At 39.1% G+C, this 16201-nt stretch overlaps 2 protein-coding genes across 3 annotated transcripts; both read right to left on the reverse strand.

The window, feature by feature from the left end:
• Positions 1-921: 921 nt before the first annotated feature.
• On the reverse strand, positions 922-6211 carry ift57 (intraflagellar transport 57 homolog (Chlamydomonas)). Of its 2 annotated transcripts, none has more exons than XM_084120247.1 (12): positions 5966-6211; positions 5722-5872; positions 4499-4673; positions 4296-4414; positions 4023-4113; positions 3494-3565; positions 2117-2236; positions 1946-2017; positions 1739-1870; positions 1580-1642; positions 1333-1399; positions 922-1235 (listed from the first exon to the last, which is right to left on the reverse strand). In XM_084120247.1, coding segments are annotated over exons 1-12 (1242 nt in total). In that variant the 5' UTR covers positions 5967-6211; the 3' UTR covers positions 922-1056. The 2 variants fall into 2 exon arrangements, with proteins under 2 accessions (XP_083976373.1, XP_083976374.1); XM_084120248.1 differs by having other exon boundaries at positions 5953-6203.
• A 3583-nt stretch (positions 6212-9794) lies between these two features.
• Positions 9795-14612, reverse strand: cavin4a (caveolae associated protein 4a). The gene is made up of 2 exons (XM_084120532.1): positions 13791-14612; positions 9795-10657 (listed from the first exon to the last, which is right to left on the reverse strand). The coding sequence occupies exons 1-2, from the start codon at positions 14169-14171 to the stop codon at positions 10049-10051; spliced, it is 990 nt and encodes a 329-aa protein (XP_083976658.1). The 5' UTR covers positions 14172-14612; the 3' UTR covers positions 9795-10048.
• Positions 14613-16201: the final 1589 nt, after the last annotated feature.

The following is a 16201-nucleotide window of genomic DNA, read 5'->3' on the forward strand; positions in this document are numbered from 1 at the left end:
ATGCATTTTCTACTTTGAAACAAAATGTATTGTGAAAAGCGCTATACAAATAAATGTCAATTATGAAAAAATCAATTATAACAAATATATTATATATCTTTTTGTCTTATATTATAAGATAAAAAGTGACATAAAAAGTCATACTGGCATATTTACTTTTTATCGCATAATTATGAATTAGTATGACATAATTTTCTACTTTTTGTCTCAGAATTATGACTTAGTATATCATGATTTATACATTTTGTCATAATGGCTTTGCATCATGAATATGATTTATCAAAGTTTTGTGGCAGAAATGGGCTTCCATTGTATGGACAAAAATATTCTTCAAAAAAGACATGAGGGTGAAAAGATGATTAATGAACTATCCCTTTAAATGTAAATGTCCGAGCTTTTGGAGCACCAGATATTCAGGCTCAGAATCTCAAAATTACAAAGACTGATACAGTTCTGTAACTGTATTTCTGATTTTATTTCAACTTTTAGAGTGTGTATCAGACAAAAGACAAGTTATAAGTTTGTAGATGGTTCCTGGGATTAATTATTCATCATTTAAATTCCCAGTTAGGAATCTTCAGTTGAATAGTTGATTATTACACCATTTATAGTTGCTGTTACTACTCTTTTTTTACTTGAGAATTCCTATAAATATTACAATTCAAAAGAGAGAATTTCAACAAGTATTGTTCTTAGGCTGAACACAGACTCAACAAATGTTTCCCGGGGATGTGGACTGATAAACTGAGTTTGTGCAAATGAACTAAAGTAGACCAGAATAATCTCTAGTGTTTCTCTGCAATGTGTGAGGATGACATCATGGAACAGTTACATGTGTGTGTAATGCTGAACTCAGGGGCCTCTACTTCCAACACCATTCTCTGGGGACGGTTACGCAAGATAAAACTCTGAGAGTGAAGGTTCTAGTGAGAATATTTATTTTATTGTTCAATACTATATATTTTGTTATTTACACGTAAAAACACATTTAAACCCAACAACATATTTATATAAAATATAACCAACACATACAACATCACCAGCTCTGAGTTTGGCTCAGTAAGTCTGTGCGTTGGGCTCTAATAGGTGTGTAGCATGCATGTCTCTGGTCATGTTGTTTTTCTCTCTGAGTTTGGATTGCAGTAACGTGTGCTCCACCACTCCCATCCGAACATCCATCTGCTCAATCTCCTGCTTCAGCTTGGTCAGACTCTGACGGATCTTCACCACTGGAGCTGCATCACAAAACACATGGACAAGCATAAACTCCAGCTCACATAATCAAACTGCACCATCAGTAGGGTGAAAGTGTTTGTTGTGCGTGTGGATTACCTCCATCAGACATGCTGCTGCCTTTCTCTTCCATTTCCTGTTTTACTTTCTCTAGCTCCTCACTGATCTGAAGCACAAATACGTTATTATTTGAATATTGTGTGGCTACGTGGACATAGTAAGGCTGTGTACACTCATTTATTAAAAACACAATGCTTTTTAATTGTTACTGTGTTGTAACCAAAAGATGGTCAAATCATTGTAACGCTAATATTCTGTGACCCTTGCGATGTTTTTTTAGACTCACCTCAGCCAGAATCCTGGTTCTCTCTGTGACGCCTCCACTGGCCTGCTGATAAAGCTCTTTTACCTGACCAACAAAAACACACGCGCTTGACCATCCTGTGTTTTGACAGGTTGAGGGTAAGTAATGCATTTTTGGGAATTGATTGGTCAAGATGTTCACCTTGTTGAGCTGTGCTTGTGCTTGGCGGTATTCTGAAATGAGATGCTCGAGCTGAGTATTGAGATATTTCTCACGACTGCTTACTTTCTCCAGAGTTTTACTGATGTCCTCCCTCAGCTTAAACAGACAACCCTGAACACACACATATATATACATACTTAGGTTTAATATTTCACATTATTATCTATGGATGGATGGATGGATGACCTTGGCGTCGTGCAAGGACGTGTTGATGCCATCTTGATGTTGATGCATTTGATCAAGGTGAACCCTCCAATCCTGAAACACAGTAACCTGTTACTCAGTATTCAGCCAATCAGAGTCTCTCCATCACCATGCAGGTGAGATACAGCGATTAAAGGTTGCAGAATTTGAGACCTTGTTGTCGGTGCGGATGGTGACTTTAAGTTGTGGAAGAACTCGCTCCACCTCTAGATTCCACTCAGCAGCATCAACATCTGACTCCAGAACCACTGCAGGCCTTGAACCACTGAGCTCCTAAACACACATATATCTACCAGTTGACTTTTACTGTACATACTGGGTAAAATGTTATGTACTAGTTCTTTAAGTTATTAATAAACATCCCTCCTAACTAGTATAAAAGATTGGGCTATTCATGCTTTGTAGCACACACACAAATATCACCTCTCATATGGAACAACTCACAATCTCCAGAGAAAGACAGTAATTACTCCTTTCATGTTTATATTAAAGGGATACTTCAAGTGCTATTCCGCCATACATTATAGTTATCCTTTTTACCTGCTTAGAAAAGCGCCACGTTTTATTTTGTGTCACCATACTTGGTCGTGTAACTACTCGTGTAACTGTATTTAAATAGGGAAAACGTGGAGGTGTTTGGTCGCTTCTAACTTCATCTCTGTTTGGTCCCTAATGAATGAACTGGGCTAAGCTAAGTGCTATCAAAGTGTTGCCGCGCGCCAGAGCGATTGAGTGCACGCACTGAGACGAGAGAGGTATGTATCAACTCGTCTTAGTTAAGGGAATAACATAGTTTAATATGAAAAAACGGTGAAGTATCCCTTTAAGGGATAATCCACAGCTAGCTGTGCATTAAATGATTTTAATGCACGACGCAGAGTCTATTCAAATCTTTTAATGCACAGCTAGCCGTGGATTTCCTGCTTATACCATGGTCATTTGCCAGCATTGACAAGTTAAAGATGTTAATGATGTTTGTAACACAATATTATATTAATATTATAGGAGTAAAAATGACAGTTATTTTTGTGTTACGGCTCATTATATCTAGCATTCTGCTTGCTTTAAATATGATAGAGATGAAGCAGTGTTGTAAGATCAAATCAAAATGAATAAATTAGTATTTATTTAAATTAATTATCGAGAGAGAGAGAGAGAAATTTAAATGCTGAGAAATATAATGTAGTGATTTTAATTTTAATTTTAATTTTAATTTTAATTAAAATTTTAATTTTAATAATAAAAAAGCTCCACTACTGAGCTTTTTTATTATTAAAATTAAAATTTGCGGGCAGCGACACATTTCTGTGTGTGTAGCGCGATCTCCGATCTCAGTGTGCAAGTGATTGTGTGTGTGCTACAATGAAAACAGCGCATTGATATAGAACGGTAATTAAACTGACTGGAATTAGCTGTGCATTAAACTGTTTTAATGCACACCTTCCAGCCAATCAGAATTGAGTATTCAGAAAGACCATACAGTATAATACTATATAAAATGCACATGCCAATATTTAAAATAAAACTCACACTCTGATTGGTTCTGGTCTTCAGTGCATCTAAATCAAGTCCGTCCTCTTCCTCATACTCCTCATCCTCCTGCTGAAGAGCCACATTTATGAGTGTATGTGTGATTCACTTTACACATGAGTCTGCGTGTGTGTGATTCACTGTCATGTCTTCCTCCTGTGTGAATTAGGAGTGGGCGATAGTAGCAAACATTTATATTATGATGAAAATGAAAATATATCACCCATCTGATTTTTATATGTTTCATTGCTTTGATGCAAAACAATATGCAAAATAAAAGTAAGGTATCACATTTGTATACTAATTTTTTTAAGTCACATAAATTGCAAAAAAACAAAAAAAACAATTTATCTTAAAAACAAATATATAAAAATGGCATTTATATCTTTTTTTTTTTTTTCTATTTTTTTAATACAAACAAACAGCTGAGCTAGATTACTCAATCCAATTTACAACAGTGCAAAAAATCTGCTAATAGGAACTCAGGAAGGGGAAGCTTAGCTTAGAATAAAGTTTAAGTGTGACTCACTGTCATCTCTTCTTCCACTTTACTGAGTGTGAGCTCAGCATCATCTTCCTGCACACAATCATCTTCCACCTCCACAGACGGGTACAGAGGCCTGATAAAGAGAAAATACCTGTGTTATTGTGTGTGTAATGTATAGTGGGAACAGAAAGTTTGTGAACCCTGGTGAAATTTGTGGTTCTACTACAACAAGATTGATATTAAAACTAAAGTAGCAAAGAACATCATCCCAACCTGCATTCAGCTCATGGTGTGTGCCGTTATGTATATGTGTACCTGTTCCAGATGAATCCTTTACTCTTTAGTGCTTTTTCTACCAGCTGGTCTAGAACATTACAGACATGCTCTCCAGATCCAGACTTCAGCTTAGATGGGGGGAAATCAACCTGGCCACCCTATAAACACACACACATACAGTGATAAACCCAAATGCATCTACACACAGTTGTGAGGATGTCATCACTTTGATAATGTCTGACCAGGGCACGCAGCTCAGACAGGATGTTGGAGACGGTGGCGTTGGGGTCGTCGTACTCCTGCGGTGCATCAAACGGCCGTCCACACAGGGAAATCAACCAGGCGGCGATTACACTGAACATATAGAACTGCTCTCCGGGATTCGACAACACGTGAGGGCTAGAGACAAAATAATGCCTGAAAAACACAGAAAACATGTATTTGAACAAATCTCTGTTTGAGAAGAAACACTGAACCAGTATACAGATTTAATTGATTTTAAATCGATTCCTAGAATTTTAGTTTAAAGTAACCCATGTCATGTTTTTCACAATTGCTTGAGATTGCAATTGCTTCAAATGTTCAAAAGTTTTTTTTTTACTCTTTATAAGTTATAGGCTAAGTTTATAAGTCTCTTTGAGGACAAGATTAAAATATATAACGTGATTTGGATTTTATAAGATGATTCTTCAAAGATAGCAAATTAGCATTGGGCCGATTCTGGTTGAATTTCGGCTGTGAGTTTGGACCACATGGAATTATGGCCCAAGACTGGCCCAAAAGCTACATGCTATAAGTAAACCAGATCCATGCCAGAAGGAGACCAAAACTCACCCACAACTTCTTCCATGTCCCCAGAAATCAGCCATAACTGGCCCACAACAGTGCCAGAATCACCAGATGTCAGCCAGAAAAGAGCCAAACACCACCTTTACCCCCCCAACTGGAGCAATATTATGCCAGAATCCCCAAAACTGAGCCAGAAATGATATTCATATATTGTGAAATGTAGGCATATATATAAAAACAGAAACCAAGCAAATGCAAAGTAGCCTATGACGTGTTTTAATGATGCTGCCAAAAAAAACCCCCTCAAATCTCAAGCAGATAAAAGCAAAAAAAAAAAAAAAAAAAAAAAAAGTGAGAATGTGTCAAGAATAAATACACAAAATAATGCACAAATAGCATAAACCAAAATAAATTTGTTAAATAAGTGAAAATGAAAAAAAGCATATACTATTACTGCCTTTACGTGCTATCGGAAATTTCCTAATTCCCCAGATGTGATTATTACGAGCTCATCGCATTCACATTTTGACTTGAGAGTGCATTCATGTCCAATTTTTAAACTAGGAAACTAACATTAGTATTCACGATAATTCCGATAGCACGTGAAGGCAGCATATAAAACATGATCATCATGCCTTATAATCTACATATAAAGTAGCGATTCTGAGTCTCTCACCTGGACAGAGGTTTGATGTTGTGTTTGTCCAGAACCTGCTGCTCATAATCCAGAACTTTGAGTTTATCCAGCAGATCCTCCATTAGCACGAACGTCTGATGGACCGAGCCGGGTCCGCGCTCTTCCTCCTCCGCCATCCCTCTCTCTCTCACTGTTCACATTCAAAAAGCTTTATTGGAAAGGCAAAAGGTGTTTAAAGCTTAATTACACATTATAGATATGTATACACACATATTTCTCCTACTCTCTGTGTATTTTTGTCAGGTCGTTTCCCGCAGGCGGCAGGCTAACGTTACATTAGGGGACTCAGGATGTTGTAGTTACTGTCGCCAAGAATGACGTCAGACACGATGATGGCCATGATAGGAAACAAAATAATAGTACTCAACAGTGACGGATGATAATAAACAATGAGCAATAATGAATGATATAACATGTGACTTGTAAATAAAACGGCGATAGCAAGCCAAGACTCTTAATATGACTGTTTGACTGAACGTTTTGTGCAAGAATCTCATAGTGCTGCCACGCGCTGGAGCGGAGAAGAAACGGTACATTCCTGTCTGATCCATGAATAGACACATAGTCAAAGTTTAAGAAATGCTTATCTATTTATTTTATTTATTTTTATCATACATTATCGTTCAAAAGTTTTTTAATGTTAAAATAAGTCTCTTCTGCTCACCAACGCTGTATTTATTTGATCCAAAATACAGCAAAACTAGCAATATTCGGAAATATTTTAATTTAAAATAACTGTTTTCTATTTGATTATATTTTAAAATGCAATTTATTAATGTGATGGCAAAGCATCATTACTCCAGCCTTCAGTGTCACATGATTCTTCAGAATTTGTGTTTCTGGTGTTTCTAACGTCAAAAACTACCTTGTAACCAGAGCCATATGTAACCAATCATGTCAAAGTGTGATCATCAAGGAGTATGGCAAGCCATTTAAACTTTTATTCATTTGCAGGATATGAATTCTTGATATCAACAATTAAATTGTCACAAGTTAAAGGGATACTCCACTTTTTTTGTAAATAGGCTCATTTTACAACTCCCCCAGAGTTAAACAGTTGAGTTTTATCGTTTTCGAATCCATTCAGCCGATCTCCGGGTCTGGCGGTACCACTTTTAGCATAGCTTAGCATAGATCATTGAATCGGACAGGACCATTAGCATCTCTCTCAAAAAAATGACCAAAGAGTTTCGATATTTTTCCTATTTAAAACTTGACTCTTCTGTAGTTACATCGTGTACTAAGACCGACGGAAAATGTAAAGTTGCGATTTTCTAGGCTGATATGGCTAGGAACTATACTCTCATTCCTGCGTAATAATCAAGAAACGTTGCTGCCGTACCATGAGTCCAGCAGGCGTAATGATATTACGCAGCGCAGCGGAGATGGTGGTGTCCGTGCCAGTGTCTGTTCCGAAGAAGTTGGTGTCCATTCCAGAGACGGTGTTGTCCGTGCCGGAGACGGTGGTGTCCGTGCCGGAGACATTGGTGTCTGTGCCGGAGATGGTGGTGTCCGTGCCGGAGATGGTGGTGTCCTTTCCGGAGACGGTGGTGTGCGTTCTGGAGATGGTGGTGTCCGTGACTGTGTCCTTGCCGGAGACGGTGGTGTCCTTTCGTGGTGTGCGTTCTGGAGATGGTGGTGTCCGTGACTGTGTCCTTGCCGGAGACGGTGGTGTCCTTTCCGGAGAAGATGGTGTCCGTGCCGGAGACATTGGTGTCCTTTCCGGAGACATTGGTGTCCGTGCCGGAGACGGTGGTGTCCGTGCCGGAGTCGTTGGTGTCTGTTCCGGAGACGTTGTTGTCCTTGCCTGAGACGGTGGTGTCCGTGCCGGAGACATTTGTGTCCGTGCCGGAGACGGTGGTGTCCGTGCTGGAGTCGTTGGTGTCCGTTCCGGAGACGTTGGTGTCCCTTCCGGAGACATTGTTATCCATGCCAGAGACGGTGGTGTCCGTGCCGGAGATGGTGGTGTCCGTGCCGGAGGCGGTGGTGTCTGTGTCGGTGTCCGTGCCGGAGACGTTGTTGTCTGTGCCGGAGACAATGGTGTCTGTGCCGGAGACGGTTGTCAGGGTGGTGTCCATGCCGGAGACGGTGGTGTCCATGCCAGAGGCGGTGGTGTCTGTGTCGGTGTCCGTGCCGGAGACGTTGTTGTCCATGCCGGAGACAATGGTGTCTGTGCCGGAGACAATGGTGTCTGTGCCGAAGACAATGGTGTCTGTGCCGGAGACGGTGGTGTCCGTTCCGGAGACGGTTGTCACGGTGGTGTCCATGCCGGAGACGGTGGTGTCCCTGCCAGTGACGGTGGTGTCTCTCAGTCTTTATTCACCTTTTTCTCATGTTTTCTCAATAGAATTCATAAAAGTATGGAATAGAATAGCATAGTTCTAATAGGGGCACTTTGTGCATTGTTACAACATGCCCCACCTGCACAATTTGGATTAAAACCCTGCTAGTGTCTTCTTGCTAGTTAGCGAAGCATTAAAGAACCATATCAACTGTTAAATAACATATTGGAGATTCAAATAATATCAGATTTGTCTAATTTAAAATAAACACTAAAAATAGAGATGAAAAATTAACATAAGTAAGACATTTACTTTTGCAATGGTTAGATAAATGTTCAGTGATATCTTCCAAAGATTTCTGAATTTTGGCGCAATTTTTTCTCTATAGAGTGTTGATATGGCAACTAGTAAAACATCCAGATGTATTTATTTTGTCTATGCGTTGAACACCCTGTTCTGATGACGCAAGAGTTGCAACTATGGCAGCTGAGAGGGCCATTCTTTGTATTCTTTTTGAAGAATTTTTGGAGCCTGATGAAATCGGTATAAATATGTGTTTATTAATACTGCAAAATAAAATCCAGAATAAAAGAGAACATCCCAATCGAGTGAAGGGATTTGTGGAAACTGTAGTTCCTAATTATTGTGATCCAACATTTGCCTCACATTTCAGACTGAAAACACATCTGTTTAGCCTCACATTCTACTGACTAATTATGTGCACCCCATTTAATTATCTTTTTTATCTCCTGCTAATCAATTCTAATTTAAATTATTTTATTTCTGGTTCTTACTTTTTGAATACCTTGTATTTCTTTCTCATTTTTATGTAAAGCACTTAATTACCATTGTGTATGAAATTTGGTAGGCCATATAAATAAACTTGCCTTGCAATGAAGGCTTCATTCAAATATATTCAAATAAAAAAGGTCAATATCACTGTTTTTGCTGTATTTTTGATCAAATAAATGCAGCCTTGGTAAGCATAAAACACTTCTTTAAAAAAAACAAAAAAACCTGAATACATCTTAATGTAAAACTTTGGATGGTAGTGTAGCCTATATATTTATTATGAAGAATAAAAATGAATAGCTACATCCTGTTCAAATGTTTGGGCTCAGTAAGGTTTTTGAAAAAAGTAAAAAATAGTAATATTGTGAATTATTATTGGAATTTCAAATAACTTTCTATTTGAATATAGAATATGAATAGAAAGTTTGAAAATAGTTTTTTTTATATTATAAAAGTCTTTACTGTCACTTCTGATTAATTTAATGCCTCATTGCTACATAAAGATGAATACAATTTCTTAAAAAAATCTTATTGATTATGTGTATATATTGACATATATTGACCTATATATATATATATATATATATATATATATATATATATTTACATCAGAAAAACTATTTGAGTGAAAAGCTGAACTGAAAAATTTGAATGCTTGTGTTCTGTTTCCGAGATAACCCGTGAGTCAGAGTATGCTTTATTATGTTGGGTTACTATGAGCTGGGCAGAGCCGCTCAGCTGTTGAGATTAATTCCAAGAGATCTTTTTTTGGCTGATGGGTCAATCTTTCTTTCACTCTGCCAGTCTCTGTCTCTGTGATGTTTGTGTGTGTATGAACATGAATGTTTGGAGATTCAAATGTTCTCTGGCCTTCTGAGGTTCAGTCCCCAGCGTAACTACCAGTGTTTTGGACAGTCATCTGCTCTTTACATGGTAATCAAAACACAAATGCAGAGTAAGAGGACACATTAGACAGGATATGTTTTCACATTTTAATACATTTCACATGTGGCTTATTGTAACAGAAATGACACAAACATTAATAGTGCTAGCACTATTAATTAATTTGGCTACCCAACACACATACTCATATACACTCTCACATTTTAGAGCACATTTTATGGACAATTCTCCTCTTTCTTCCACTTTCTTCCATTTCCAATTATTTCCTCTGCATTTTATATGTTTTGTTCCATCCATTTCTCCACAGTTTCTGTGGTGAATTTCCTTTTTCAGTCCTCTTGAATACGAGTCGCCCCCTCTTCTGATACTGGACCCTCCCTCTTGATCTCGGTAACCACCTCTGTGTATGTCACATCTGGGCTGGGCTTCCTGCCTTTGGGAGGAGTCACAGCTGGCTCGCCCTCTGCACCTTCCTGGCCCTCAGCGACAGTGCGTTCCTTCTTCAGTTTGATTTTGAACGATTCTTTAGTGGGTGCTTTCTTAGCAATGTTTTCCTTCAGCCTCTCGCTGCTCTGACGCATCTTCTCTCGCTGCTCGGGGGGCACGATCTTCTCACCCAAGGTGTTGAATTTGGTTCCAAGCGTTTGGCCCGTCTTACTCAGGCTCTCCTTGGTCTTGCTTAGGTTTTCCCGCGTCTTATCGCGGGTCTTGCTCATGTTCTCTTTGGAGAACGCAGCTTTGATGTTCTCAATGCCTTTCAAGCCGCTCTGTTTCAGACGTGCGCCCCGGGATGACTCCCCCTCCTCTACCACCATGTACTCCTCATCAGATGATAGGTCAGCAGGGATGTCATACTCATCTGGCTCCACCTCCAAGTTAGCAAGCCCTGCCCCCTTGGGAGTCTTGGTGACAGCAACAGAGGGAACTTCAGTTTCACCCTGCGGTGACACAGGAGACACTATTATTCACTGGAAAACACACTCTGACTTTACCCACTCCCAGAAGGTCATGGAGAAGAACTCAGATGTGTTATGCTTTCTTGCAACAATGTCAAACTCAACAAGATGCAAGGGTCATTGTGCTGATTACCAAACATCAATTTAGATTTAAAGGAGTCATGACCTGTAATTTTCACTTTTCCACGAGAAAAAATGTATGTTATGATTTCCTAACGATTATACACTGGCCGGGAAGCCGATATTTAAAAGTGAAGCGTTTGTTTACCCCTGGGTTCGTCAACCAGCCCACGTGCACGCGCACTCAAATACGTGATGTTAATTTCAGGATATACCATATATGGACACCACAGACCTATGCTGCAGGAAGCCCGCCCTGCCCCTCTCCCCCTCATATTCAGTCGAGCGCCGCCATTACTGAATTCCGATTCGAAGTACGCACTCGACCGTGAAGGATACAGAAACGTTCACAACTTGCGCCATGATGTCATTTTGGAATGATATGCTGAAGCGTTACCTGCGGTGTCAACCCCCCTCCTTCCTGCCACCAATCAACGCGCCCCTCATTTGCATTATTACAATGACCGTCCATGACAGCCAAAATATCGCATCAGATCTCGCGAGACAATAATGCCTTCAGAAATAAGGGTCAGAGGAGCTCTGTGTTTATTTTTTTTCCACTTTTCTTTTTTAGAAGGGCCTGAAAGACTATAATAGAGCGTGGGTATCCAAGGTAATACTAGGTTATGACTCCTTTAATTATTTATTAAAGAGTTAGTTCACCCAAAAATGCAAATTCTGTCATGAATCACTCAGTTTTGAATCACTCAAGTCTTTCGTTCATCTCTGGAACACAAATTAACACAAAATGAAATCTGAGACCTTTCTGTCCTTCCATTGACAGCCTTCGCAACTACCACTTTCAAGCCCCAGAAAGATAAGGCATCATAAAAGTATTCCATGTGACCCAAGTAGTTTAACCTCAGTTTTATGAAGTGATGCGAGTGCTTTGTTTGTGCAAAAAAACCCCCATAATTTACCTCTTTATTTACAAAGTATTAATATCTAACATGCGTTCATGAGAGCACCACGACACATGCATGTTGTATGGATTCATAAAGTGGTAAACAAGTGTTTTTTTAGCGCAAACAATGCACTCGTTTCGCTTCATAAAATTGAGGTTAAACCACTGAATTCACATGGATTACTTTAATGATGTCTTTACTACCTTTCTGGGGCTTGAACGTGGTGGATGCGTAGGCTGTCAATGGAGGGACAGAAAGCTCTCAGATTTCATTTCGTGTCCATTTGTGTTCTGAAGATGAACGAAAGTCTTATGGTTTTGGAACGACATGAGGGTGAGTGATTGATGACAGAATTTGCATTTTTGGGGAAACCCTTTAAGATTTAAATGCAAATTTCTATTTAGATGTATTACATTAAAGCATAAATATGAATGTTGAGCTTTAGCTCTTGCTCTTACCAAAACAAAAACAGACAGCCTACATTTTAGGTGCTATGTTGGGTGTAAAATGTTGGTTCAGTTACAGAATACAACTCATATACTTAAAGGGATTGTTCACTTAAAAATGTAAAATTGTGTCATCAATTACTAGAAGAATATTTTAGTTTTAAGAATATTTTTATCTGTTTTATCCATATAATGAAAGTCAGTGTAGTCCAAAACAACATTAGACCCCAATGACTTTCATTGTAAGGAGTAAAAAAATCTTCTTGGAACGACATGAGGGTTAGTAAATGATGACAGAATTTTAATTTTTTGTCTGAACTATCTCGTTAGGTAAAATTTACTGATATAGTTTGTGTTTTTTTTGTTTTTTTAAATCATGATGATGCAAATAAGATGATATGTCTGATGCACATTGAACATGAAAAATTGAAAACTAGTTAAAATCACCATAATATTAAGACAAAGCTGTTGGTCACTTTTTATAAAACGGATAGTTCCGGTCCTTGATTCTGATTAGTTAAGCCGCGTTTAAATCTGTTGTAAATTACAAACCTACACCTCCACTCCACATCGTGCCTAACAACATCGCTTAGCTGTTCTAAATTCACTGTGAACCACTTCAATGTCAGTCAGACAATCTGATCCTGTTTAAGTGGGTGGTTCTTGGCCATCACAAGCAAAGTGGACTACATTTTATGTCAGTCTAATGTCTGGTTACTTGAGACTACCCTTCCCTTGAGGACATTTTTTCAGTCTGTAAGAATGGATGTCTATGTACAGTATGTGTATGAATAAACTCCCTATTCAGGGAATAGCCTTAAAGAGTCTCTTCAGCTGTGTTCAGCAGCTCTATATTAGGAAAGCCCAGAATAACTACTCACAAACACACTCTCATACACACACACACACACACACACTAACAGCCTAATTTAGACTAATTTGTAACACATTTTCTCTAATTATTTATTCTGTATATTGAAGGAGGAGTGAGGAGTCGAATAGACAATTTGCCAGCATTTGCTCTATGCCAATAAGAAGAATTGAACATAGTTTGTGTCCATCCCTAACAGCACGTTTAGGATTGGGGGTACCAAATGTAATTGTTTAAGAATAGATCATTGATAAACCACATTGGACTACAACTACTAATCTGTATCTGTGGTGGTTGAGGTCCAGTGTCACTCTTGAATGAACATATCAAAAATATCTTTATTGTCATCTGACACACAAACATAAATAGGTAGCCAATCAGCTCTAGAAAGGAAATTCTCAAGTGTGCATACAGCAGGTGTCATTGTGAGATTACAGAGCCAACTTGCTGTTAAATGCCAAAAGGATAGAGCTTCACCATCAATCACCCACATTTACAGTTTGGTGAATTTTCACGAGTGAAATCCAATCACTTCAATAGGAATTTACGCAATCAGGAATTTTGTGTGAAGACGAAAGATTTCACAACAGGTTCAAGTTGTTGACCAATAAAAAGCTGTTTTTTTTTAAAGTGACTTCTGTGTGAGCTGTGCTTCATAAAGTGCTAAATTATTGACAATAGACAATGGACCTTTTTTGCCTGTGGAATCTCACCAAAATGTCGCTAATGTGACCGCACCTTAACACGCATGCAGTGGTTAGCAATGGGTTTACCTGGTAGATAACAACCCTGAACTTGTTGCGTGTGAGAAGCTCATCCTGTGTAGTTTCCACCTTCTTCACACGCACGTTCTGTTTCTCCACACGTGAACGTACTTCTTTAACGTGCGTGCTCACGCGACGGGCTTTCTGCAGCAGTTTGTCAACGGTTGTTGCTGTGGCGCCATGGTCACGAGCCAGTTTAATAAGCTCGGATTGGACAGCGTTTACAGAGCTTTCGAGCTGCTGCTGTCGCTCCTCCATGCGCTGCTGGCTCGCCTGGACGCCATCGATGATCGTGGACACGCGTTCCAGCAGAGAGAGAATCGACAGGGCCGAGATGGGCTGCCCGGATTCATCCTCGACCCCCAACATGACATCTCCTCTCTTTTCCATCTCTGATTCTCCTTTTCACCGTCCCTGAAAGTAAAGCTACCGGGCCAGAGATGGGTAAGGGGCCAGGCGGAATCAAACACACAGTAGAGAGAAACTGACACTCCAAGAGAGAGACTCCAATGGAATCTGACAAACTCCACCCCTGTTCACACAAAGATATAAATGCATGGATATAAATACAACTGTAAGAGGATACTAAGACAGTTTTGGAAGCTGTATCACAGAAGCGTTGGAAAGCCCCATTAATTCATACATTCCAGTATTGTGTGCATGTGTCATGGTGGCTTGTGATATGCATAATATGTGTTGCTTTCTCAGCTCTGAAAAATCTAAAATGACAGTGGCATTGATCTAGAGCGCAGATGTGTGTGTTTGTGTGGTGAGGTGGACTTACTTTTATAAATCTGCCCCCCTGTGGCATACCGTCAACTCAACTGAAGCCAACAGCTGAGGAACGCACACACACAGTGTAAACTGACCTTGGAGGGGTTTCACATTGGCGTTTTGACCTCTGACCTCACATTAAGGCATACGAAAACTGCATCTCCCAGCATGCACTTTGAGTCACTGAGGAAAATACACTAGTACTTTAAGAAAAACACTCAAGACATGACATTTTCCTTAAAACTCACTTTATACATTTTTACTGAGTTTAAACAGATTTGACATGCAAACTTTCACAGGCCATCACATAATATCAAGTCACTGATTCACAAACCGATTTATAAGACTGATAAACACACAGCCTCTCACAGTCACATGATGGCCTTCTTTATGAAAATTCAGTTGTAAGAGGTTTGGATTGCTTGGTTTTGAATTGTGCTAAAACACAGCTGCTATTATCTCCTTTTTGCCAGCTTTATCCATCGTATTTTTCTATGTGGAAGTAAATTATTTCCTGTGGATGTGCGAGACTTTGGATTCATTAGCTACTGTACTGTAGGTAAACAAATAGAAAATAATAGCAAATACCGGTTTGTAACATCAAGCAGCATAACAGACTTTTTTGTACAGCTAAAATAATTGACACCGGAAGCCTAACACATTCAAGTTAAAAATGATTACACCTTCTCTTACATTAAAAATGAGGAGGATAGAAGGTAAAATATAAAGAGAAAACAACAGATTCTGGCAGGAGTAGGCTTTACAAACATTCTCTGATATATATATTTAACCTGTGGCCCACACTGTAAATCTCTTATGGAGAGTTTGGACTCTAAAAACAACTATATTTTTCCTGTCCTTTTCTTTTTTTTAAAGAATATCTGAGTGATCCATGCCAAAGTCACAAAGCTATTGTGCTGTGGGTGGTTGCCAGGGCATTGCTATGTAGTTGCTAAGGCTTTCAGGGAGTTTTTTTTGCATGTTTCTATGTGGTTGCTAGGGTGTTCTGAGCGGTTGCTTACTGGCCAAAGATAAAAGAGTGTCAGTAATATTCTGGTCCCAATAAATGGCTTGGGTAATGTTCTGCAACTGAAGAAAACGCATGCAAATAGAAAAAACACCAACAAATTAAGAAAACGCTTTTGTTTGACAACATGTGCTGCAAATCCTCACAACACAACCAAATACAGAAACGCGCTGCAAATACTCGCAACGCAACCAAATACAGAAACGCACTGCAAATACTCGCAACGCAACCAAATAGAGAAACGCGCTGCAAGTACTCATAATACAAGCATATGTAGGAAATGCACTGCAAATATTAACAACGCAACCAAATACAGAAATGCGCTGCAAATATTTACAATGCAACCAAATACAGAAACGCGCTGCAAGTACTCACAATAGAACCAAATACAGAAACGCGCTGCAAATACAATACTGAGTATTTGCAGCGCGTTTCTGTATTTGGTTGCGTTATGAGTATTTGCAGCGCATTTCTATATTTGGTTGTGTTGTGAGTATTTGCAGCGCATTTCTATATTTGGTTGTGTTGTGAGTATTTGCAGCACATCTGTTGTCAAACTGATGAAGATGTTTTCAAATTTGCTGGTGTTTTTTCTATTTGTGTGTTTTCTTCAGTTGCA

Source organism: Abramis brama, assembly GCF_963993115.1.
Source record: "Abramis brama genome assembly, chromosome: 7".
Lineage (NCBI taxonomy): Eukaryota > Metazoa > Chordata > Actinopteri > Cypriniformes > Leuciscidae > Abramis > Abramis brama.

What these genes read in the sequence shown, in the direction of transcription:
- ift57 (XM_084120247.1), bottom strand. An exon ending in AAAGGATTCATCTGGAACAG is followed by an intron (nt 4,114 to 4,295) that starts GTACACATATAC and finishes TCTCTTTATCAG; the next exon opens with GCCTCTGTACCCGTCTGTGG. An exon ending in CACAAGCACAGCTCAACAAG is followed by an intron (nt 1,643 to 1,738) that starts GTGAACATCTTG and finishes TTTGTTGGTCAG; the next exon opens with GTAAAAGAGCTTTATCAGCA.
- cavin4a (XM_084120532.1), bottom strand. Translation starts at nt 14,171, where the DNA reads ATGGAAAAGAGAGGAGATGTCATGTTGGGGGTCGAGGATGAATCCGGG. An exon ending in TCAGGGTTGTTATCTACCAG is followed by an intron (nt 10,658 to 13,790) that starts GTAAACCCATTG and finishes GTGTCACCGCAG; the next exon opens with GGTGAAACTGAAGTTCCCTC.